This window comes from Rhynchophorus ferrugineus, unplaced genomic scaffold, assembly GCF_030347505.1.
Source record: "Rhynchophorus ferrugineus isolate W39M unplaced genomic scaffold, kcgeb_rfMv2 rfM1, whole genome shotgun sequence".
NCBI classification, from domain to species: domain Eukaryota; kingdom Metazoa; phylum Arthropoda; class Insecta; order Coleoptera; family Curculionidae; genus Rhynchophorus; species Rhynchophorus ferrugineus.
In genome coordinates, this window is record NW_027472580.1 from 59,569,477 (window position 1) to 59,596,396 (window position 26,920).

Below are 26,920 nucleotides of genomic sequence, written 5' to 3' on the forward strand. Positions count from 1 at the left end.
TGTGGAACACACTTCAGTCATTTTAGTATACGTTTCTTCTTTTTCTGTAGGAGCATGAATTTCAAATATGTCCACCACATCTACTGGTAATTCATCACCTCTCGTCATTAATAATCATTTTTTCTTCATCAGTCAGCTCGTCTACTTTAGGAGGTATAATAACGGCATCAACGGCTTATTCTGTCTTTAATTCCTCATGAACAGCTATAATTTTTTGAGTCGTTAGTATTTTCGTAAATAATATACGAGAGTCACAGTAAAATATTATAATACCATGTACTTACAACGTAGGTCCGATCCTTCAAAGGGACACAAACCCAGATATAATTCTTACATAACTTTTAGATTACAGAATACTTCATTAGCGCCAAACATACAATTCCAGTTTTTATATTTGAGAGCACAGGTCACGATTTGTCACTAAACAAAACTGAGCTAGGCAACTCCGAACGTAGCGTCAGTGCAAGGGATATATGAATCATTCTCTGCAGTGTCATAGGTCAAATATGTTAAAAATATATACATGTGTATTCCACATATATAACTTTCAGGAAGGTGCACATAAAAGTTGATATATATATATATATATATATATATATATATATATATATATATATATATATATATATATATATTGATACTTGAAATTAATTATTGATGTATATTGAAGAAAAACATGTTTTCAGTGATTTATTTTCTTTCGCGAAGTGTTAGACTAATTGTGAAATATAAACACATAGAAAGAGAGCTTGTAAACCAGCATTTGCTTTTAAAACAACTGCAACTCTTCGGGGAATAGAGAGTATTTGATTTTATTAGTTTGCAACGGAATGTTGTCCCATTCTTGAGTCAAAATTGCATCAATTATGTTGGAGATATAATCCTCTATCTGCTCTAAAACTCACTATAACGGTTCAATTATGTGACGTCTGGTGATTGTGCTATCTAGGAAAGATATTTGATGATGTTGTGACGCTCCTAAAACCAAGATTAAACATTTTTGACTATGTTTGTATACATTATTGGAATATGGCATTGTTTGGCAGCAATATGCTAGTCGGAGTAAGAAATTATTATTATTATTTATGAGAATATCGAGATATTCATTCGCGGTAATCCTGCCAGTGAATCAGCTAAATACCACAATATTGCCGCCTAGATCATAACGGAACCTCCCTCTTTTTTGACTGCAAGAAGCAGTCGTAGTCTTCTGTTGAGGTTCCCGATACATAAACATGGCCGGTTGTAATAATGACTCATCGGACTATACCGCATTCCTCCCAATCATCAAGTGTCTAGGTTTTTTAATCGTTCATCTATAATCCTTTTTAATATTTGTCGGTCTCCTGTCAGTCAACTTCGAGTTTCGTCCACTATTCCTCATCGCTGATAATTTTTTACCATGTTTTGTGTATACCGTCATTATCATGGATACCGTTGCTCGTTAAACGTTAAACAATTCAGCAATTTTCATGACAGACGCCTCCGCTAACTGAACACCAACTGATTCCGTCTCTCGAATTCTAAGAGATCACACATTTCAATCGAATATCAAAGCGTATAACGCACTAAAATATACTAAAAGACTTCACATATAAACTGAGCGGGCAACAAAATGTACTATTTTACATGGATTTTATATTACTTTGTCTATCCCTTGTATATATATCATGTATTATACATTGTATGTATGTTAGTTTAATTCCTGATAGGTTTTATTGCACTATTCATCCACAAGCATTAGCAAATTTTTTTGAAAACATTACATTTTTTGTTAATAATATATTGATGATGATGAATTTCTTTGTGTAAATTTTCTTAATTGATAGTGTTTAAATTGCTTCTTATAGCTAATATAAATCTGAGACAAGTTTGTTTATAGTGATCTTATGTCAAACTGTAACTGATTTTATGTCACCAGATTAAACTGTAAATTAGCCAACAAGTTCCGTTTTACTATTTTTGTTATAGCTTGTCTTCTATTTTATTACTCCAAAAAACATTATGGATTAGATAAATTTGTTTTCAATTCGTAACATAGAATTCAATCAATTTTTCAAGGGTTAATATATATATTGATAGATTGTTTCAATTTTTAACATTTAAACAATTCAAACTTACTTCTGAAAATAATTGATGTTGTAGATAATTTTAAGCGTAGGAATTAATTCATATTGTTTTTAATAAAATTAGTTTATTTAAATCATATTCAATTCAAATCCATTCGCTCTCAAGGTTTGTCTTTTCACTGCCAGAAGTGTAGGTAATTTCTTTTCATTTTTTTTGGTTAAAAAAAGGATACTTACAAAGGATACTTAAAATTAATTTATTCAGAGTATTAACCATTTGATTCTATAAATTTCGTCCATCTCTCTGGCAATTTATGGATGCCATTCCTAAAGAACAGTTTCTCCTTTGACCTATACCATTCATCGAGCCATTTTTTAACCTCTTTAAAATCGGCGATGTGCAAGTTCGTATCCTAGCAATGCGAAAAGAAGATAATCAGATGGAGCTAGGTCTGGGGATTATGATGGGTGCAATAAAACTTCCTATTCAAGTGATTTTAAGACCTCTTTAACTGGTTTTGCTGTCTGGCGTAATTTCTTGCTGAAAAATGCACAGATCAAATTGATCATTTTTTGTGTCCAGCGATCAGTATTAAATATTTTTCCAGGTTTCAACAGTGAAACCAAACACAGAGAATGCTCTTGAATTTGTTTTGTTCAGGAAGTTCGAGCTGTTCATGACACTTAGTTTAACCTTCCTGTCGTTAGCGCCATCTTTGAAGCACTTTGGGTAGCTACACAACACACATACGACAACAATATTATTTGCTATTATCATACATGGTCTACTTTGATCCTTTGTAATAAATTATTTCATATACTGGCTACTAGCCTGAAATTATATGTTTATGTCATTTTATGGGTTCTTCTATATAAACTGTTTATATACATTAAGACCTTTTAAGAAATTATTCTTATGTTACTGCTTATAGGTTAATATCATTTACCGGCAATAATGACAGAGTTAAGATCGGATTCTGCCAATATGTGTAATTATTTGTTTCATTACTAAATTTAATTTCTACGATAAATAAAATATTGTGTTAGAAATAAGTATTCTAAAATAGCCGAAAGTAAAATTATTAGTTTATAGCTACTCTGATCTACTCAGAAACTGTGTGGCTTATAATTATTTTTTTTTACAATATAACTGAACTATTATAAAACGTTATTATACCTATCTAAAACAACGTAAGATCTGTGCCGTATCCTAGTTAAATTGTTTCCAAAAACCTGAGGGCATATTTCATCTTCGAGATGTAATAATCGACTATTTGTTTTTTTATGCAAGTAAATTACATGCATGTAAGCAATTACATTTCACAATTGCATCCACGTGTTCAATTGACTGGAAAATTTTGTATTACGCAAGTCCCACCAAGACCTAATTAAATGATTGTTAACAGGTGCTTTAATTCTGTTAATTCCGATGAACCATGAAAACAATTTTAATAATTTAATATCCGGGTAATTTACTACATAACGACATGCTGCAGCAGAACAGTATATTTATTGTATATCGCGTTGAAATTTTACATTAGAAATAAATTTGTAACAGAGTATTTTAGTAGTTTTATATTGTTTTCATCCGTATGTATGTTTTGTTATATCACTGCTGCGCTACAGCGCTAATGTCTGTAGGTTGACGTTTCATATTAAGTTCTTGTTTTAAGTAATAAAATCTGAAATATGAATATCGGTGGATCAAAGATGTATAAAAGTTGGACAGATGCATCGCAGTTCAGGATGTACAACCACCAAATGCAGACTGAAAGTATCCCTAGAACAATTGGAATTTCGATACTTCAAATTTAGAAATTATTAAATTTCGGAATCTTCTCTTAACCTAGTCTACCGGAATTTAAGCAGAAGCTTGTTGTTAAGGGTTTAATTTTAACCAGCTTGGTTGCTCAGCTCAGCTCTATTACATAACAGATAGGCAGTATTATTCGCACATTAGTGGATCCAACATGGACCACTTCTTATTCTCGAAATAAAATTATTCAAATAAAATAAAACTGCGCTTTTATCTTTACACAAATCAAAACTTTTATACGTATTTAACAGCGTAGTAGAAGAATATCCAAAAATAACATATCGTAGAGATTGAACATGAATATCCATATAAATTCATATTAATAATATCTACCAACCAAAGAAAAATCTAAAAAATATAATGCATACATTTTTTTGTTTTATTATATTATTTATAATTTAAAATTAATGAAATTAATAAAATTTAATTATAATTTAAAAATATTACTAGTTGTTTTTGCGATATTTTAAAGTTTACTTCATACTAATTAGGATTTATCTACACTGGGCCTACATTTTAAAGTGAGTTCCGAACAACGATAATCGGCATTAAGCCTACCTACTGGCAAATGAGAAATTATATAATATAGAAAAAGAAATATTATAATATATTATTGCGTCGCAACGTTACTTTTTACGTGCATCTTTGTAATACTACCTACCTGTCATAACGACAACATATAAGAAAATGTATGACTAAATTTATAGAGTATTTACCTAAACTCATATATTCATATTATAAGCAATAAATAATTCGACGTCCAGCATAATCGAACAAGCCGAAGAGTTATGCGTATTTCAAGTTACAACCGCTGGCGATAGTGTGTCGATATTTCAACAGCGATAAATTTAATGGTACCGATAAGTGAGAAACGAGTACGGCCGATACAACGTTACTTTGTAATTACCAATGCTACCGGTCAAATTTATCCCCCGGTCATTATTTCTACTGACGTAACGATTACGATGTTTATATTTTCATGTAAATTTTTATAATAAATACAACCATTGAAGTGCTGTATTATTACCAAAAGGTAAATAATATATTCTAGATTGTTTAGGATAATTTTAACGTATTCCTGGATGCAAACACAGATTACTAATAATTTAATAAAAATAAATAATTAATTTTTGATGTATATCTTTAAAAACAAAGGAAACTTAGTTTTTTTTAATATATTTTAAAGTCTTCTCTTACCAACTATGGGTTTATCTGGACTGGACCTACAGTTTAACGTGGACTCCGAACCACGGTCCTCAGCATTAAAGGCTACCGACTGGCGAGTAACTAACTTTAGAAATCATCCCAGACGACATGCGGTCTTACCCAGCCTGGTTACTGGCGTGACTGGGATCATTTTCCTTTTCGGATTTTACACTCTTGCCTAGAACATTCACAACCCGCAGCTATCGCAACAGTAGGAGGACTGTCCCATCGCCTTTACCAGTGCGCCACAAAGCCGGCTGAAACTTTATATTTCTTTATTTCAATTTTGAAATTAGAATATTTCTTATATATCTATAATAATATTGTTAGACATAACAGTAAGCTTTAAGAAGGCCCTTTTTAGAATTCGATCTTTTAAATTTTGACGACGCTTTTTCTAAAATAGTTTTTATTATAAAACTTGTGAATGATTATTTGATACTATTGCCATTAACAGCTTCATTCTCATATAGTAATATGGTCTCAACTACTTGTCCTGATGAATAGTTTTATATTATACTAGGCAAAAACAATAACAGAGCCCTTATTATATTGTTGTCAAAACTATAATTTATCAAATAAAACTAATTAGCATGTTTAAAATATTTTAAATCATTGAATTTAACGCACTCACATTACTGTAAACTATTAAGTACTATATTTTCATCTGATATTTTTGGAAGTAAATATAGATTTGCTGATTAACATATATTGTCAGTACAGGAGATGATCAAATAAATATGATTGAATAATTTAATTATCACGTTTACATGGTACCATCATAATACTTCCTCCACTCCGGAACCGTTAATTTGTTAGGTTGTAAATATATTCTTATATCGTCTTTTTATCGAACCTATAATGTCAATGATTTTGCAGGAATTGCCGAAATAATATCCTTAAACCGGGTAAACTGCTTAATTCTAAAATATCTAATCAATTAAATATAATTGTCAATCATCTTCTTAACCACGCTGTTTGAGCAATTATATTAAAACCCCTCAAACCAATTATTGAAGGAAAGTAACACATCTCGCCTCACTAATTTTGATTTAGGGATATATAAAATTGATCAAGAATATCATATTACACATGTTTAGGACTTATTAAGCTGTCTTTCTAGACGTGACCCAAACCCTCGATAAGGTATGACACGAGTTTCTCGAATGCAGATAAATTATCATAATCCCAAATCCTACACTTTTGATCGTCAGTTCAGTCACAGAATGATCAATATTCAGATTTTAAATATATTTATGTGGGTGTACCACAAGTTAGTGTCCTTAGACCTAATTGTATTTGCTTTATATCATTTATTTATTTTAAAAGCATATAATAGATTTATTACTAGTTAAAGACGAGATCTAAGACCTAGACTTAATTATCATTTGATGGATCAAGATCATATCAATTCACAGAGTTTTTGTATCTTCAACCTCCGGATAAATCCACTATTTCTGTTGATGGTTTCTTGATGTTTTTTCGCTGACCATTTGAATGGAACTCCTAGATCTTTGTGGATGGCTTTATATCTAATGTATCATGGGACGTTAACAGTGCTGATAGGAACATTGTTATGGTAAGTTGCTCGCCGCACTGGCTGGTATCCAGATTTGCTTCAAGATTTTCAAGATGTATTAAAATCTTATTGGGGAAAGTTAATTACCACATTATTTTAGCATTTTACAAAGTTCTGTTCATTTCTTTTTAACAGTCTCTTTCAACTTATCATCACAATTATTTGGAGGTGTTCGCATAAGAAATTATTCTGGAGCTAATTATAATTGGCTAGTACTCTATTTTTTTGTATGTGAAATCAACATGTGTAGACTTCATTCAATGTTATTTACCTTTTCTTAGCTCACTCAGTAATGTTATTGACAACTGTTAGGATTCTATGTACAGTTGTCTTAATATTGTTACTTGTAGCGAATAGAGCAATAGAAATAGCAAATATGCCTATTGTTACTTCTTCACATTTAGAGACATAACTAGGTTAGAGTAAATACAATATTGATGCAAGCACACTACCTTGTGGTGCACCCGTATACACCCGTTTTACACCCAAGCACACCATATCTTATATAACAATAACAAGTTTGTAACAGTATAATATGCCTAAATATGAAGGAGTAACTATATTCGCTGATGATATCTGACTATATATGATATATATTCATTACAATTAATAACATTAAGACAGTTATAAATAAATTACAAACAGCTGTCAATTGAATTAAGAAATGGCGAATAAAACTAAGCTCCGGAAACTCCACCCATATGGGTTTCTTTTTAGAGTAATTTCGTATGCAAACACAGCAAAATACGGACAAGGCATCGGATGTAAAGCTCTATGAGACCCGAAATAATGTGACGGTTGCTTGGACGATAATTCAAGCTATCACTATACAACAATTTGTTGTATAAACAAATTTTGAAGCTACGGTTTGCAAGTTTGGGGTTGCATGATGAAGTTCAACTAGAAATGAAGGGGTCCACAAAAATCTCTTGGTTATGTCTAGTCAGCGGAGAAATTAGATGGTCTGCGAAAACACACCAACTAATTTTACGTAAGATGGCACCAAAATTATAACACTTATCATTGTTAGAAGCGCTCTGTGACCAGATTAGAATATTTTCAATTATATACAATAAATATGAGTTTGTTCTATTGGATTTATAAAATAATAAAATAATTTACAAACCATTATTTTACTATGCCTGAAAAACAGTTTCATAAATTTTGGGAAGTTTATTTTCGTTTCCAAAATATTATATTGAGAAATCTTAATGTGTTTTCGATGGTTTCAAATTTCGCGTAAGTATGATAAATATTTTAACCTGTTTTTAAAATAAATTCAGCCTTGGGTGGCGCAATCATTTATGGACGTACCTTAAGAGTAACTAGTACATTAGAGTATTTTAAAGCTTAATAATTTGACTCAACAAATTATCAAGAGGGCCGTATTAAAGGAAAAGTTAAGAATGCTGTGTTGAATACACTGACTGTAAACATTTAAGCATATAATATATAACAAAATATTATTGATGGTATTATGAAACAAACAAATCATCCAAAAAACATTTATGTTTATAAAATCATAGTTCAAAGCGTTCTTTACATTATAGTATACAGTTTTCTTTCTCTCTTAAATAAATATGTTGAATATTAGGTTATTCAAACTATTTTATGTTTGTTAAGAGATGGCGCTATTGGTATTTATTATTTTATTTTTCAATTAGTTTTATTTTTCAGTAAGATGCATACACCAGAAAAAATAGATATAAATTATCTTTTTTATTTTTTAGGGCGCTAAAGGAAATCTATGGGTGTTCATTAGTTACTTCATCAATCGTTCAAATAAACATTATTAGCTCAAACAAATGACTTTTTTATCCCGATTTAGCAGCCAATGATTTTTTAAAATAATTTCCAGTTTTCACCGCTGAAATAAAATAATAGTTTAAACGCAAAGAAAATGCCTTACTTCTACTAGATTTTTCCTAATAGATAGGTAATCTCTATAGTAAAATTTATTTACAAAACATTCTAAAACGCGTTTGAAAAATAACACAACATTTTAGAGATAAGATATAAGACAGCGTCATCCGTTTAGTCAGTCTAAACCTGCTATGCTTTGAAAATTGACATCCCAGAATATCATTTTCGCTATATTTTGCATTTGATTGCGTTTCCATTCTAGAAATTTCTATGTTAAAGATAAACTAGGTCTTGACTAGAAAATCAATAAAATTCTTGAAAATAATGAGATGGGTCGACATTGATGCCAGAGATGAGCATTTTAGCTTTTTGGATGTATTGAAAGTAGAAATTTTTTTGATGATTAAATGCTGCTTGAACTAGTCCAAGCTATTAATTCGACTCTCTATTATCAATAAATAATACGCTTGGAGCAGATGATAAAAATAAACGATCTGAATTAATTGAATAGGTGTTGTGTTCCATCACGACACGTATAGCGTAGTACAGCCTCTTTGCCGAGGAAAGTTTTAATTGCATCTATAGCATATCTCAGAAATTAACCCGTCCGAATACCAGTTGGTCCGGTCTCATAACACTGTAAAATTGGCTTTAAAAAATGCTTGTGATAATTCTCTAGCTTCGGGGGTACATGTACTAAAATTGGAATAATACAGACCGAATTATCAAGGTTCCTGCTCAAGGATGACATGCAGTATCGTGAAGCGTTCCACATATTTACCCTCACCACCAATTGGGATCAGATTCATGAAATGACTGTGACTTTACAACTGCAACTGCAGACTTCTGATTTCCTACTTCTTTACTATTATAAAATCAAGTACAATTAGAAAACAAACTATCTAACGTGGAGAAGAAAGAGAGGAGCAGAGCAGAGGTTTGAAATACTTTACTCTCCTGCCCTTTAAACAACTACTTAGATGGGACCTGATGGAGAACTATAAACTGTGGGAGGTGGATGGAGAGCTATATCAAGGCCTTACTATTAAGACTATCAGATGAAAGTTGTCCATATTGTCACATCTCCGAATCGGCCAGTGTATGTTTAGCTATAGATTTCTCCTGAAAGGAGAGCCTCCAATGGGGCCATCGAAAAAAATATCGAAATTTCGATATATCGATATTTTAAAAAATGAAGAGTGATTGTTCTGATGAATATGATACATTTAATACAGATCAACATTGATTACTTGATATTGAGTTAAACATACTGGTTGAAGATTGTAGGTTCTGTTCACAGATATGGGAGAAACGATGGAATTAATTCCACTTCTATATATATTTTTAACCGACTTCAAAAAAGAGGAAGTTTTATGTTCAGCTGTATTGTTATATTTTTTTAATGTATGTGCCCCGATTTCTCCATCAATTATGGACCGATTTTCAAACTTCTTTTTTTATTCGAACGAGACCGCGAGGTGGTCCCATTGGAACAAAATTAGAATCAGATGAGGGAAGGGAAGGGGGGATCGAGGGAAAACCTCAAACTTCAATAGCACGTAGAATGTTTTCACATATTTGTTATCTAAAATAATAGATATTTGGGTATAATATTAATACTGAACTGATATGTCGAAAAATTGAAAGTAGTTCAGTGTAAAAGCAATTCAGTTTTTTTTTTAAACACTAAAAATATAATATGAGAAGTCGTAGAAACATGGTAGGCAACTGTGGCTATGGTATAGTAATTGGAGTGTTGAATAGACTATAGGTAATAATCGTTGTAATATCTAAATAAAAATCAGTTTGAAGTCAGTGCCGAGCCGTGCGAAAATTAAAAAGGAACAAAACACATTAATTTAATTTAATTGTTTGGGCACAGTACCGACTTCAAATTGATTTTTATTTAGTTCTTACTATAGTTTATTCATTATTTAGTTATTACCTATAGTCTATTCAAAGTTTTTTTAGTAATGCATCATGGATACGATCAAACTGATGTGTCGAAAAATTGGCAGTAGTTTAGTTCAGTGTAAAAGCAATTCAGTTTGCTTTTTAAACACTACAAATATAATATGAGAAGTCGTAGAAACATGGTAGACAACTGTTTCTATGGTGTTGTAATTAGAGCGTTAAGTTTACACGCAGTGGTCGCCGGTTCAATTCTCAATAGAGCAGCAACTTTCTTTTTTCTAATTTGGTTTTTCCAAATTGATTTTTATTTAGTTATTACAACGGTTATTACCTATAGTATATTCAAATTTTTTTTAATAATGCATCATGGATATTTGTGATGTCGAAATATTGCAATGTTGCCGAATTAACTCTGAGTTTTAGTTCAGTTACATACAAGAAAATTCTAATCTAAATAAAATAATTCAACAAAAATGTTATCAAATATAATTTATTTTAACATTATAGTACATCTAATACATATATTATCGAAAGACTTCAAGAAAGAAGAGAAGAAGTACTTACTGTTCTTATACATTTCTTATATTTGGTATTGAATAAAGCTAATATGAATTTCTTGGGTGAATCTAACGTATTATTCTTGATTTCGTAAGCGACGTTATATACAGTACGCACAGTAATATTTAGAATGACAGCAGCCTGCTAAAAAACATTTTCAATAAAATTGTAGGGACTTATATTATTTAATATCATCAATAATTACCTCTCTACCGGAATTTACCGGCAAAAGGGAGTCTTTGTTATCTCGTTCCTTTTCGAAATAACCTAACCTATATATTAAAGTCGCAATCAATTTGTGACCCTGAATATCTATTGTTTTCGGTATTTTCAAGTTTGATTAACAAGTTTGAATTTTTTTCAGCAGCGCCTTATTACTACTGATCTTAGTAAATAAACTGCATCCTAATAAATAATAATAATTAAATCACGTTCATATACTCTCTATAAACTAGGTAATGTTGAAGTAATCCAGCTATAATAGACATAATAACAGAATAGTAAGAGGATTAAATCGTTTAAATTAGAGTTAAGTATTGTAGATGTTGTATTTATATACTTTGCTATAGAATAACATTTTAGTATACATATGACTGTTTTGTTTTGTTTTGGGAACCTGAATGCTAAGTATCCAAATTAATTTGTTAATTCGCAAAATGTACTAGGTGTCCTATTGGAGAAGTTCATATTTTAAATTTGGATTATGCGGGAACGGTTTATACGGGGTAGTGGGGACAGATTCTAGTCGACACATTCATAATAAGAGCATACAATAGAACTTACCTCTCTTTATTCTTTGCTGTCCATAATTATTATTAGTATTTAAATAAGCTTTTGCGACTAGAACATATTTTAAAAATAATGATTGGTACGCTGCCACTTTTCGAAGAATACAATATTCCCAACAACTACATGCCCCAATTGCTAATTTTCTTAAAAAATTGGTAGTTCTATATTTTAAATACCAAAACTTTCATTTTAATTGAAATCATTTTATTTATGGAAAGAAATAGCGACTTATTTGACTGACATCTCGAGCAATACTATCGGCTCTACATATTCTAACATAAATAAAATCCTATGCTTAGACAGCTTAGACACAAACGCACCGTTTTTTCTTGAAAAATCAGGACCGTATCAGTCATGCAATATAACCAACATTCAGCTATTTTAACATTTGACTGATTATAAAGAAAGCATCTTCCATTTTTAGAATATTAAATTAGTTCAAGCTTTAAGGAAAATTATTATGTTCCAAGAAAGCTATCTAGTATTTTTTCCTTCCTATTGTTTGTATACATATTGTCAAGTCGGGATTTGAGACCTAAACTTAATTAATATTTCGTGAACATACTTCTACTGGTGCATTCTACATAGTTTTAAAGCATGGTACAATTTTCACTCATAACTATATTAGTTCAAAGGGTTCTCTTCAACCTCCGGGAAAGTCGAGCAGTTATAGTACTTTCTTCTCCCACTATTGGTCCCTTAGATCTTTGTGGATGTCTTTTTATATCATTTTTAATATACCATGGGGTGTTAAAAATGCTGCGGAGAAGTTTATTTTTGTAAGTTTGAATCATATTAATGTTAAATTTCTTTGTGCAACTCGATAATTGCGCACCGTAAGTCCACACTGGCTTCCATATCTGCTTGTATAATAAAAGTTTATTGTAGAGTATTAATGTGGCTTCTCATCACATATCAATGAACATATTCTTTGAACCTCATATAAAGTTATGTTCGTTTCTTTTTAACACACTCTACGCGCTCATATTTTTCCTATATAGAGCAGAGTAAATAACTAACAACTAACGCCGAAAAACTATATCAAAGATAATTACTCAGTTCAAAGATAACTGTTACTAAGGCATATTACGCATATAACACACTTTACGTTTAAAGAAATAAAATCCGCTAAAATAACGCAGATTTTGCTATGTAAATACTTTTCTACGATTATTTGTATTGTATTAGTACTTATTATAACATTTGGAAAGTTGAACATTCATTTGAATACACCGAATATGAAAATGTATCTCTTAAAATGGTAATGTGAATAGAGTGTGAATATATCTGAATTTTAAACAGGAACATTTTCTAGACTAAATCCTTTTAAAATTATGTATCCTATTAAAATTATATGAATCTGCATTAGATTTTTTAAAATATACCTTAATTAATTTAATTGTACCTTAATTATATTTAAAATAATAGGATAATGGAAGATCTACCGACATGTCTAAACCAGGATGTAGCATCACGATTAACTAAAATCATGCCTAAAATATTTGAACCACTTCCTTTGCTCGTTGAGGTTACTACTTTATAAATAGATCTCATAGCTAACGTTATACAATTAATTAAAATCATAGAGCCCGACTCAACTACCAGTCTTGAAATAAAACAATTTTTATTATCATCACATGTTGAATAAATTGTTTGTTGAATAAACTGGCCGCATGCCCTATTTATAGCAACACTTCGGAATTTTAATTCTAAATTAATCTGAATCATCAATATTTTCCTCTGTAAGACCATAACTGTTTGGTTTAAAAACATAGTTTTTATAATGCTGTTGCAGTTTAGTTGTAGCTGGATCGATCCGCCTGCCATATGCGATCCTTTTATTTTTAGTTATTATCAGGTTCTTAACCTTTATGCATCGTCTGATTTTTGACACAATAAATAATTATACCATAAGTAAATTTTTGTTGCATTAAATGTAATGTGCAATTTGTATATTGTTAGAACCGATTGTGTAGAATCGATTTGGTGAAGGTGTTTGGGCAATTAAAACACTGGATTCAACTGAGTCACTCTCTATTTAGTTCTATAAACATCTCGGTCAAAGCCCCAACACAGAATGAATCAAGATGGCGGGATCTTCATCCTGTCCGGATGGCATTAGTCGAGCATGCGCCGTAGCGTTTATTATAATTTACAGGAAACTACTTTAATATCGATTATGCAACCATATATACATCGTCAGAGGACGTCGGATGTAGGCGCATCCACCCAATTATTTATATATCCAACAATATAGAAAGCAAATGTAAATTAATAGTTTCATATATGTTATACTCTGCGGCTGATACGGCGTTGGCTGTTAAAAAAGAAAGGCTGTTGGCAGAAAAAAACGATGTGTTTAGTCTCGTCGAATATAAACACACATACGTAGTCATTGCCCCGTCTTATAACTTACATTTCTGCTAGAATTGTTTGGTCGCATTGATTATACCATCTTTCTGCAATTTGCCTTTAATCTTCTGAATTGCACTGTTTTTATCTAAACATTCATGCGTGTATGAAATATTTTACAAGTTTTAGTGCCTCAATATACCAGTTGCCTACGGCTGAGACACTGAGCTACTGTAATCGGTCTTTGGTGGTCGTGGTCTGAACTGCAAGTTTATCCAAATTCTCTTAGACTATTTTAATTGACAACAACTTCAGTTAGGCTTTGATAGTGTTATATTTGAACTTGAATCAGGTATTCACGAACTAGGGGTGTTGAGACGTAATTACATTTATTTATATTTAAGAAAATTGTTTTTCTGAAATTGTGATATCTTCATAACCTGAAACACACAAAACCCCGTCGACGTACAAGTTCTCGATGAAATTGACTCCGATTATCGCTCGATTACTCTGACTCTCGGATGATCAAAACCCCGTATGGAAAACAAACCCGAAAGACCGACAGGAAACTATTTCAAGAGATCCTACTGAAAATAGGCCCAATCCCCAAAATTAACAACCGCGAACAGCCAAGTCCGTGAGACAGTCAAAGTCTGGAGGGAAGAGAAATGGGACTCACTTTTCTTCAATGAGAGACTTGACGCGGCCGCAAATCTTAAAAAGCCTAGCGGAAAAAGTCCTAAAAGGCATCCCTCCTGAAATCTGAAGGGTCAGGTAATGCTGCAGTCTCGGACAGCGAAAAAGCCGAACTTCTGGCCGAATCGTTCGAAAAACAAATGGAATGCCTACCTTTTAAAAGGTGTTAACTTTTAAGGAAGTGCCATTCGGAACAAAAATGTTATCAGAGAGGTCAACAATCTAAGGAAAATATCACCTCCAAACTATCTCCAAAACCATATAGTTTCACCAAAAGTGCTACAAAAAATCATCACTTGAGAAGCTCCCACACAAGCAGCTTTCGGAATTAACCAACATCTTAAATTCCAGCATGCAGCTGCAACACTTCCCAAGAATTTGGAAACATGCACACATAGTCGTGATTCCCAAAAGAGAAGTAAATTATTCGCCTTCAGATTACAAGCCCATCAGCCTGCTTAGTTCAATATCCAAGATTGCTGAAAGAGCGATCCTGTTTGCACTCAACCGGTTCACTGAGCAGAACCATATCATACCAGACGAATAACTCGGGTCCAGAGCCAAACATTCACGTGCACATCAGACCGCTAGATTGGCCGCAGAAATTCACTTCGCCATGAAGAAACACACAAGCTCTGCGCAGTATTTTTAGACCTAACAAAAGCGTTCGACAAAATTTGGCAGAACGGCCTAATACACAAAACCATCGAAGCAGGTTTACTCGAAAAACTTAATTTCGGAGAGGTCCTTTCAAGTAAAGATCAGTAATACACTCTCCAGTCCTAAATCAGTAAAAGCAGGAGTCCCCCAAGATTCCCTATTAGCCACAGCATTATTCAGCCTCTTTATGTCAGACATTCCAATGAAGGAAGATGTTAAAACAGCCCAATACTCGCATGATATAGCTTTCTTCACCAGTTCTCGTTCTGTAAATGCCGCTCACAGAAAACTTCAAATTCTCTCTCAGACAAACTTTGAACGCACCATGGTTTGTCAGAAATACCCAAATTCATCGAGAAACTGACATAGAAATTCCATGCAACCTCAGCTCTCTCCAAAAATTCTCACATCAGATCCCTGTCAGAGGTGTTCCCAATCCGGTTAGACTAGCCCGCCAAAAGCGGTTCTCCAAACTGCTTAAGGTTCTCATACCCCAAATAGAGCGCCTTCAATCCTCTCTTATAAATTGAGTTAACATCGACAAGGAAATCTTTTCAGCTGGTAAATCAGGCCAAAATAAAACGAGAATTAGAATTGAAGAATTGATACAAATGACAGAATCGAAGAAAAGCAGAATTGACTAAAGAATTATTAGAATCAGTAAAAAGTCAATGGAGTCAAGATTTAATCAGAATTAAGAAGAAAAATAAAGTATCAAGAATGCTCAAGTCAAGAATCAAAAACAGTCGAATTCTTATTGTATGTATAATCATCAGTTGGGTCCGATGACGGAATCAGTATTATCCTCAACCAGACGATTTAGTAAGTCATTTCCATCCAATTCATAATTATTTTACCATTACATTATATATTTATGTTATATTAATTTATATATTTCATTTCCAATTTGTTTTCTTTCCTTTAATAACTCAACAAGGGGTATATTTAATGGAAACGTGTAAGTTTTTTAACATTTTTTGTTGTACTTGAAAGAAATTATGATTTATTGAACTGAAAGCACAAGTAACACTGCCTTTTTAATCCCATTTTCGTATACACTCTCCAGTGCTGTATTAATCTCTCAAGTGCTCATTGTATCAAGTCGTTCTCATTACCATTTCGTCGCTATTTGGTGATTTTCTGAATTGCACTGTTTTTGCAAATGTCGATGTCATGGAATGATTTCGCAAGTTCTGGTGGCTTCAATCCACCTTTGGATACTAATGGCCATATCAATCGAGCGAAACAGATCGAGATTATTTTAGTGCCTCGGTCTCAACAAATTGCTCATTCGTAATTTCAAGACTTAAGTAGTCAATATACAAGATACCCACGGATTAAGTCATATCTATTTCTGCTTCTCAAATTTCTTCTAGGCCATATTCTGTAGTCTTCATTTTAATTTAGAGAACGAATGAGGAATTTTATGATACGAACACTTATTGAGAATGATATATACCATTATCTACACTAATGAATAATTTAACATATATATTCGGATAGTTATTGAAGCTCCTGTTTCGTCCCTTGACCTAATTTTCTGTCCAAGATAGGCAAATATTGAATATATTGATCATTGTAATTATAAGTAATACTATAGGCAGTTCAGCTAACTAAACTGAAATCTATTAGATGAAAACAAGTGGTTAAGAACCAACGGTCCCTTCACCTATGGTAATATAAATCAGACACTATGAAACTATCTATATGTACTATGAACAAATGTTTTATTTATTCTGCATGAGAAACTAATAGGAAACACTTTGTTACTGATTTCTAATAAATTTCTAATAAATAAATAACGAGTTTAACGAACAAAAAGTATATAAATATTTTAAATTATTGCTAAACCTAAAATATTTATGAGGAAATAAGAAACTAGTAGAATTTCTTACACGAAAGTTAAAAAAATTTGAAAATAATCGAACTGTGCTTGAAATAATTTGATATACATTGATTAAATGAGTAAATTAAACGTACGACTATGATAAAAATACAATACTGACACAATAAGTCATTATGGAACTTCGATTACCACAGAATCAGTTAATATTTAATTAAAATGTATTATGAGATTATGTGATTCAGTAAAATCATCATCATCAATCCATAATCGGCACTCAGAGAGTGTCTGCTTCTCAACTAATACGCTGCTGTTGGTACCTCCGGACTTCTCCGGAGTATTCTCCACTAAATTCCGATACAGTTGGCGATCGTCTACATGTGTTCTGGCATCAAAAATGTCAATCTCATATTTTTCAGATTCAGTCTTATGCATTCCATTTAAAATCCCTCCAGCTTACAGATACCACACTGTAACAGAGTGCAAGTCTCGGAGCCATACACAAGAATTGGCAAGATAAATGGTAAAGAAGCGGGATTTAGTTTTAATTGTAACGCTTATCACTATCAAAAGATGCCTCAAGAAGTTTTATATCTTTTAGGGGAACATATTCAGCTTTCACAGCTGCCTAAACTGAAGATATACAAATAATGTTCTTCCTTTTTACTAATTGTTCAAAACAAACCAAAATAAATGAGGTTTTCTTATTCTAAAATCATAAATACTTTATCATAACGGAATTGGTATGGAAAGAGTCAAATATATAGTTTAATAAAATCAATTTAAATGTTTAAAATAATGTTCTATGTTAGATAACTACATCGCTCTATTTATCTCGCATCACTGCTATCGCCTATTAATTTTATTAATTAGTCTTCTGGGATGATTTCTAAAGTTGGTCTCTCACCAGTCAGTAGGCTTAATGCTAAAGACCGTGGTTGGGAGTCCACGTTAAAATGTAGGTTCAGTATAGGTAAGGTTACTCCTAGTTGGTAAAAGGAGACTTTAAAATATATTTAAAAAAAACGAAAACCAATATTAATAAAAATGTCTTCTTATAGATTAACAATAACTATTTTATTTTTTTAAATTCTATAATTTATACTGTAAAATTTTCAGATCCATTATTATTTATAAATATTTAAATAGAAAAAATGTAAATGGCTCTATCTGACGAAACTTGCAAGTCGTTTTTTTTTGACAAGTTACTCGCTGACGACACGCTGATAATTTCTTATACAAATCTATCAATTTCTTTAGTTACCTATTATAAACTAGACGTGAAAAATACTAAAATCAGCTTTAAACAATACAGCAATAGATAACTTGTTTACAGATCTAATTTCGGTTCGTTAATAGCAATCTATCTCGATTTGGATCATGTGATGATATTGTTAACGTAAAGAATATTATGACATAATAAGTCATGTTTGTAATTCTATTTTAATATTTTTCTTTCCATTACAGTTCGAGGGAACTTATCAAAGCTGCAATTTTGGATAATGACTTCATGAAAAACCTGGAATTGACTCAAATTAAGGAAATTGTTGATTGCATGTACCCAGACGAGTACGCAAGCGGCAGTTTGATCATAAGGGAAGGAGACGTTGGAAGTACCGTTTACGTTTTAGAAGGTAAGTCAGGTTTTCATAAAAAGATACGTTCCAAATGAAATGAGCCCCCATTAAGATAAATATATTACACATATATATATTTATATATAAGTGGACAGCCCCATAGTGACATAACGATGTATATGAGGTTGTATAAATATATCGTATTAATGTATGTTAGATTAGTTACAAATAGGTTATATTGTATGGTGTTGTATGGTATGGAATATACCGGCATTAATCATTCTGATTGGCTAACAGGTCAATTGAAAAGTCCCCGGCCTACAATTGCAAAACACATTTTTTTGACACAATTAGTTTTTTTTTTATTCGACATGATTCCCTTCACTGATACACTGATTATAGCGACCCTTCAACTTTTCTATACCATTTTTGTAGTACGATTTGTCCTTTACTTCAAAATAGACCTCAGTTTCGTCGATCTCCTCTTCATTCGATGAAAATTTCTTACCAGCGAGCATTCTTTTGAGATCTAAGAACAGAAAATAATCGCTGGAGGCCAGATCTGGAGAATACGGTGGAGGATGACTTTTTCTTCAAATACGGCCGTTTTTGATAATTTTGTCCTTCAAACGGTCCAATAACGCTATGTAATAGTCGCTGTTAATGATCCTTCCATTTTCAAGGTAGTCAATGAAAATTATTCCATGCGCATCCCAAAGTATAGACGATATAACTTTGGCAACCGACTGTTGCGTTTTCGCGTGTTTTCATCGTGTGCAGTCCACTCGAATAACTGACGATTGGGCTTAATGGGAATGAAATTATGGAGCCACGTTTCATCCATTGTCACATATCGACGCACAAACTCGGGTTTCTTACGCTTGATCATTTTCAAACACTGCTCCGAATCATCAACTCGTGGATGTTTTTGGTCAAAAGTGAGCTCGCGCGGCACCCACTTTGCACAGAGCTTTCTCATACCCAAATATTCGTGAACGATATGATGTACACGTTCAGTTGATATCTTTAGAGTGTCTCTATTTCTTTCAATTTCAATTTGCGGTCAGTCAAAATCATTTTGTGTATTTTTTTAATGTTTTGGACGTCGACTGCGTTCACCGTCTTCGGTTATAATTCACCACGTCTAAACTTAGCATACCAATCCTTGATGGTTGATTTTCCTGAAGCAGTGTCCGGAAACTCGGCATCAAGCCTAGTTTTTGCTTTAACTGTATTTTTTCCCTTCAAAAAGCAATATTTTATCAACACGCGAAGTTCCTTTTTATCCATTTTTTTCACAATAACAAAAGTTACTTCGCTCAAAATGCTATAATTCACAAACTAATGATCCGACAGCTATCAAATTTATACACGCATCTTTTGAGGTTTAAGGCTATAATATTAGTAGTCCTAAAGATGTACTTTATTTTTGTGATTATAATTGTAAATGTCTTTAGGCAACAGTGGAAGATCCGAAATAACCATCCCAGTCACGCCAGTGACCAGGCTGGATAAGACCGGATGTCTTCTGGGACTGGTCGTTAGGCTTAATGCATAGGACCGCAGTTCGGAACCCACGTTAAACTGTAGGTTCAGTCCAAATAAACCCTCGTTGGTAAAAAGGAGACTTTAAAGTATTAAAAAACTATATAGCTTCTTGTTCTTTATGAGAAGCTCATTCAAACATTCTAATATATCAAATATATCACACCCTAAAAGATAATCATTGTCTATAGAAACAACAAAGTTAATTATCCAAAAATGTCCAGTAATCTAATTGTATAAACACAAGTTAGATTAAAATTGAACAAAATTTGTCTTCAAAATACGTGAGATTCCGAATGGCTTAAAAGTGGTTACGGCAGCATTCATTTAAGTTTACCTTCTATATACTTTATATTGGTGAATATTGCCAACTCATGACCATCATTGTCAATCGTTCACTTAAGTATTTAATGACGAAAGCACTTGGTGTATCACCATCATCAATTTATATCTCGTATAACTCGGAGAAAGCGTCTAGTTTTGAACAAATACACCGCTGTTGATCACGCAATACTTGAGCATGCCGCATAAACATTGTTCACATGTTCGTTCAAACATATCCTCGAAATTATATTTTTGCCATTTAGTACTAGAATGGTTGCTTGCAACTCTTCCTTAATTCTTCTACTTTTCTCGATATTTGCAATTCATGCCTCTACATGAAATAAAGGAATATGATGGTTCATGGTTTGTACAACAACATAAGTTAGAGCAAATTTTAATCACGGAGCTCATTTTGAAATGGCGTAAAAGCCGATGTACATGAGCAGAATGTTCTTAATATTTTTTCGTTAACAGTAACTTGCTTTGCTTTCAGTAATATCTTAGATATAGATGTTTTTTTGTTTGTGGTAAGTAAAGCTGTAATTCCAATTCTAACAGTCATCTTCGTTGTGTACTATTATAACGCCCTTGCCAAGGTCGCATTCCCCTCACAAAATTGTTTTCCAAGTGATCACACATTTGATATATTCCAAATATTTATGCAATATATTTTTTCTATGATTCCTGTTAGCTATTTCCAACGTCCAATGTATAAAAACGCCCAACTTAGTTCTTATAGTCCTACTTCAATAGACCAAGTTAAATATATTTGTATATCTCGATTTACCTGATTCTATCATTCAATTTGTGAAGTAGTATAATACTTTAGTAAGAAGATTTTTCAGTGTTTATACGTGATAGTTTAAAGAACACATTTTTTTTTGAAATATTACGTTTCTACTAGTAGTAAAAATAAGTATACTAATGTTGAACAAAATTTGTCATCAAAATACGTGAGAATATATAACTGTCAATTAAACTTTTCTTTTAGATGCTTATTACTTCTTTAAAACTGTATATTTGTACATTATACGTCAGCAAAGTTTAAATGAACATCAATTTATTCAAGTTGTTTATATATTTTTGATAACAAGTTATTTCTCTTTTTAAATTTCTTTGATAGGCAGCGCCATCTGTTGCCACAAATGGGTAGCAGCGCAGCGGACGTGTTACTGAAATCTGCATCGATGTTGTGTTATTTCAGTTGCCTATCCATCAAGTAGTTTTTTATACATAAGTATTTAAATATAAAATATTGTATTATCTAACAATACAGAGCATATATACTAAGAATAACTAAGATGATACAAGTAAAAGTACTGCATATTTTAATATTTTTAAAGAGAAAATAGATGGTATGATTTCTCATGAAATTCATTCCCGTCAGGAAATGAAAGTGTGAGAGAGATATAACTTTTTCGAGATAATGCAAGTTCCTTTTAACAATATATATGTATCGATTTAGTTCATCATAGGAAAACATCAAGCGGGAAATTTAACAGAATTTAAAGTACATTAAGATCGTTTTTATTCTCATAAAAGATGTTAATATAAAAAATTGATGAAACTAAATAGTTCATGGAAGTAAGAGTGTTTTACTTGTTTAAGAAATTCATGTATTATTTAGGTAGTTTCGAAATAGCTTTATTGAGTAGCAAAAAACTAGTCTTCATGGAACCGAAAGTTATGGAATCCATCCAGTTTTCAGACAAAACTGAACAGTATGTATATATCTCACATATGTTGTTTTATGATTGTTTTATTATGTGTGTTACTTCTTTTTACTTCATTGTTAACTAATATAGTACCCATTATGCAAAAATATTTCTGTATATTTACGGTATATTTAAATTGAATGAAATTTAATCATAGAATTATGATATTGTTCTCTGAAAGATGAAATATTAAATTGTCGAATATTTAGATCTACTGTTACCTAGCATACACATTCAATTAAATCATGGAAAGTATTATTGATTCCTATAGAGTATAAGGGTTTCTTTATAAATTTGTATTAATATTTTCTATAACATTACATAACATAATCTGAAATAAAGAACGTTTAACCTTTTTTCATTCAATTGTGTATTCTAGCCACATTAATGTTACATTTAAGAAAGCGACTAACAAAATATAGTGAAACTAATTATGAATGGAGTTGTTTGTAATATACGATCGTTGAGTCACAAATGCATTGCAAAATCACACTATATTATATAGAAGCTTTTTAAAAAATCTGTTTTGTTTACAGTGTCCAATTTTTTTTTTCAGTAAATCACGTTCTTTTTTCCTAGTATAATTTTATTTGTGTTACTGTAATATCATCGAAAATATGTTCTAGACTCCTAAGATATTGGATGTCATTGATCAGTAATATGAAGGCAAGACGAAAAGTTTTTGGCTTGATACAGAGATGATGATATATTTGTTTAAAAAAAAATGTAGTAGACGTTTTACACCGATGACGGTCAAATTGTTTCAAGAATTCACGTTGATGAAGAAAAATATGATGTTTAACTAAACTTGATTTTTTGTATTAATTATTTTCGATCTATTTTCGACTGAAACTGGCTTTAACTTTGGGCAGCTTTGAAAGTTGAACTTCTTCAGAGGTCTTAGTATGGTTCATTTGGTTCGAGCCGGTGAGTGAACTCCACTGCTTTTCAAAATAGTAGCGGATAAAATTATAAGAAACGTTCTTAAAAACAGACATAACCTTCAATATAATGCTTCAAACTCGTTGTTCAAACTCGTTGAAAGTCTGATATTCGCTGATACAGATGTTGGTGTTTCTAGGAGCGAGTAAATGTTACAATCAATACTAAAATCCACCTCTTTTGAACGCTTATCTTGCTAGTCCTTCTGTAAAGCTTCGAGATTTAAACACACATTACAGCCTGACATCTGTAAGCTTGAGGTCTTTCAAATACAATGCTTAAATCAAATTCTATGTGTTTCTTTCCGATATCGTGTTAGAAGGGAAGTTATTTTTTAACTGAAAATCAGAGATTTTCATTATCAGGCCGACAACTGTCCGTCTAACCCTCGTTTAAAAATGGGACATATTTCTAGTAACAATTTTACACCAATATTTCAAAACACAAACTTCATAAACTACCGAACATCTAAATTTAAACAAAATAAATATAAAAAGTTATAAGTGATCTTTTTTTATAGATGTGCTGGCGAAAGGTCAATTTTTAGTTGTTTCAGAATAAAAGTTGTATACCCAAAGACACTCTGATGGTATGACCTTTAAAGGTGGAATTATGTAATGAGAAGCTTGGATACTGTTTGTTTATTGCATAGTCTCCAATACATTTAAGAAGTAACTATTTCAAGGTAACCTTGATTATATTTCCACATTTACTAGAGATACATTAAAAAGTTAAATTTGTTTATTAATCTTTAATTTTTAATAATTTGTTAGTAAAATCGACATGTCAAAAGTTTTTAATTATAATTATTTTCTGTGGCGAAATTAAAATATTACATGTTTTAATGGTTACAGTGTGATTTAATGTAAACCAATTTAAAATGTTTCGATAATGTTTCTACGTTTAAGGAGAGTTAAATAACAAATTATATCTTTTGAAACCGATTTATAATAAACAGTAATTTTAAGATTATGCAGTCAAATTTGAATGAAATGAATTAGCCATAAATAGCAAGTTCTTTTCGCCCGTACAATCTCTTTTTGTTTGATGCATATAGAAAGTATTTTGTAGTTGCACTAGTGTTATTCCGGAAGAACAATTACTTGCTTTCAATTCCTGAAGGTGTAGCTGTACATTCTTTGGATGAAAATTGTTTAATAATTCATAGGTTATAGTCCTTTCATAATACTGGATTTCTGCGTTGCCGCTGGTCAACGTAGCTTGTATGTTATGTAATATATTACAGATTATGTGTGCAACGAATAATATTGACATGACTACTTGAGCTCTCTTAATTTTGGTGATACTAGTAATATTTTCTCAGCTCTTCTTATCTATAAACAAAACATATGTCTATCTAAAACCATGTATCTATGTATCTAAAACCAACAATTTGTATATGACGGGATCAGTATCGCCATAATTGCCATACATAAAGTAATGGGTATCGGCAGCAGGTTTCTTCAAATGAAAGAACAAAAGTAAAGAACATAATCAAAAATATGAATTTTAATGTTCTATGATTAGCGTCTGTATAAGCTGAATAACTCAGTAACAGTTTTACCAATATATATCGTTATCAAATAGCAATCCCTATAAATCTTTAGGCCACCATAAATACGCCCACACAGAATTCTACGGTCGAAAATGCTTGACTACGTCTCTCTTTTTTATGCAGATGACACCGCATTTTTCACCACCGCATACTGTGCGGATGCAAAACAGACTCCAAGCCCAAGTCAACCAGGCAATTATGTTCCATAGTCGAAGGGATCTCCGAGCGTACCGCCTTCAAATCGAAAGAGTTCCTATCTCCTGGCTCCAGGAGGCCACGTATCTCAGTCTCCATTTTGACCAGTGGCCAAGTTCCAATGGTCATCCCAAATTCAGCACGTCATCTGCAAAGGCAATAGTGTGTACAGTTATTTTCACTACTCTGAAGAAAAAGCAAACTCTCAATCCCACGGAAAGCAATGTTTATAAAATGCTGGTTCGACTAGTCTGCCTCAATAGAGCACCGGTGTGGTGCAAGTACGTCTTTGAGAGACAACTTGCACTACTCCGAGTTAATACTCGGAGAAATTCCAAGAAAGTCCGCGCATTACTTAATGGCCCACGGTTTATGAGGAACGTGAATAGTCTCTCAATCAATGAACAATCTCGAGTCAGGCATCCCATTCAAAATCTTTACGAATATGCTCAGTGTGAGGTTCACCCTTACATCAAGCAAATCTGTCGATTAAAACCCTACCCTCTCACAATTTGCGGTAGGTAGCTGAAACACGGCAACCCCTATCATACGCCAGGGTCTCTGTCACCCACATAATCCAAATTTCCCGAATTATAAGTATTCCGTTTTCTTTTATTCTGAAGATTCTCTTAGTAAAAAGAAGAGATCGAATCTTTAATTATTTATTATTTAATATTTTATTTAATTTATGTGTGGGGTTTGGCTTATTTCATTAAAACTCACTCTCCAACAGAAATAAATTTATTTAGCAGCAACAATGTATAACACAATATGTACAAGACAAACGACTTGATCTTTCGTTTTTGGCTTCGATTATTTTTCTCGACTGTTGTTATTTTTAGGCGGGATGGCGTGATGCTAGCCTCTTGAAGTTAGTCAATACGTCTAAACGTTTTTATAGGCCTAAAATTTCTGAACGCTATTTCCAAATTCAAGGGCGCGCGAAATTCAAATTACATACCATTACATATGTATTAGACCTTCAGTTAAAACTGTCGAAAACTTGTATATTGCCTTTCAATGTTAAGCCTCTGAGGGAGGAATCTGAGTGAGGATGATGTCAAAATTGATAGTCGTCAGAAAATTTCAATAAATTGAAAAAAAACTGTGGTTCTTATGCAAAATAACTATTCTTTGACGTTTCCCGATGTGACGAATCTCGCCGCCGTGAATACGATAAAAAACAACGAGCGACACGCCTTCACTTTTTTTTTGACGCAACAGCAACTCGTTTCTTAAACAGTAACGGTTCTAAACTGTGGCTTCCGTTTAATTGCAATCGACTGTAAAAGGCATTTTGAAGAAGGTTAGATTGATTTAGGCAAAGTTATCTTGGCATTTTATTACGGTTCTTCGATATCCTGTTTGATATTTACTATTTTGATCTCGGTTTCCTTGAAAACAATCATTAGCATAATGATATAATGTGTTAATTAGTCGACGCAACTTTCCAAAGGAAGAACACTTTTTCTTTAGAATTATATAAACATTATATATTTGTCTTTGTTACACTTGTTCATTCCAACTAGTTGTGTAAGTAGGATATAAATCAACATCACTATTAGGCAGATTTAAATTTAATTCAAAGTGACTATATTTTTACCAATTATTGATAATACCAACGGATGCTATTTTTTATTAAAAGATATTGTCTATTTTCACAGCGACATAGATTCAAAAAAAAATAGACTTTTGGCTTTTCTATGCTAAATAAGTAGCCTG

The 26,920-nt window shown here is 32.1% G+C and overlaps 1 protein-coding gene and 1 non-coding gene across 3 annotated transcripts in view; both read left to right on the top strand.

The window, feature by feature from the left end:
* The window catches only part of LOC143198976 (cGMP-dependent protein kinase, isozyme 2 forms cD4/T1/T3A/T3B), a 355,938-nt gene that overhangs the window by 204,203 nt on the left and 124,815 nt on the right, over positions 1-26,920 (top strand). For both annotated transcript variants that reach the window (XM_076408685.1, XM_076408694.1), the window contains one exon: positions 18,813-18,979. In XM_076408685.1, coding sequence (XP_076264800.1) covers positions 18,813-18,979 — 167 coding nt within the window. The remainder of the gene's footprint in view (positions 1-18,812; positions 18,980-26,920) is intronic.
* LOC143189424 (U6 spliceosomal RNA) lies at positions 9,209-9,312 on the top strand. Its single transcript, XR_013003874.1, has one exon. It is a non-coding gene; the product is annotated as a U6 spliceosomal RNA (small nuclear RNA).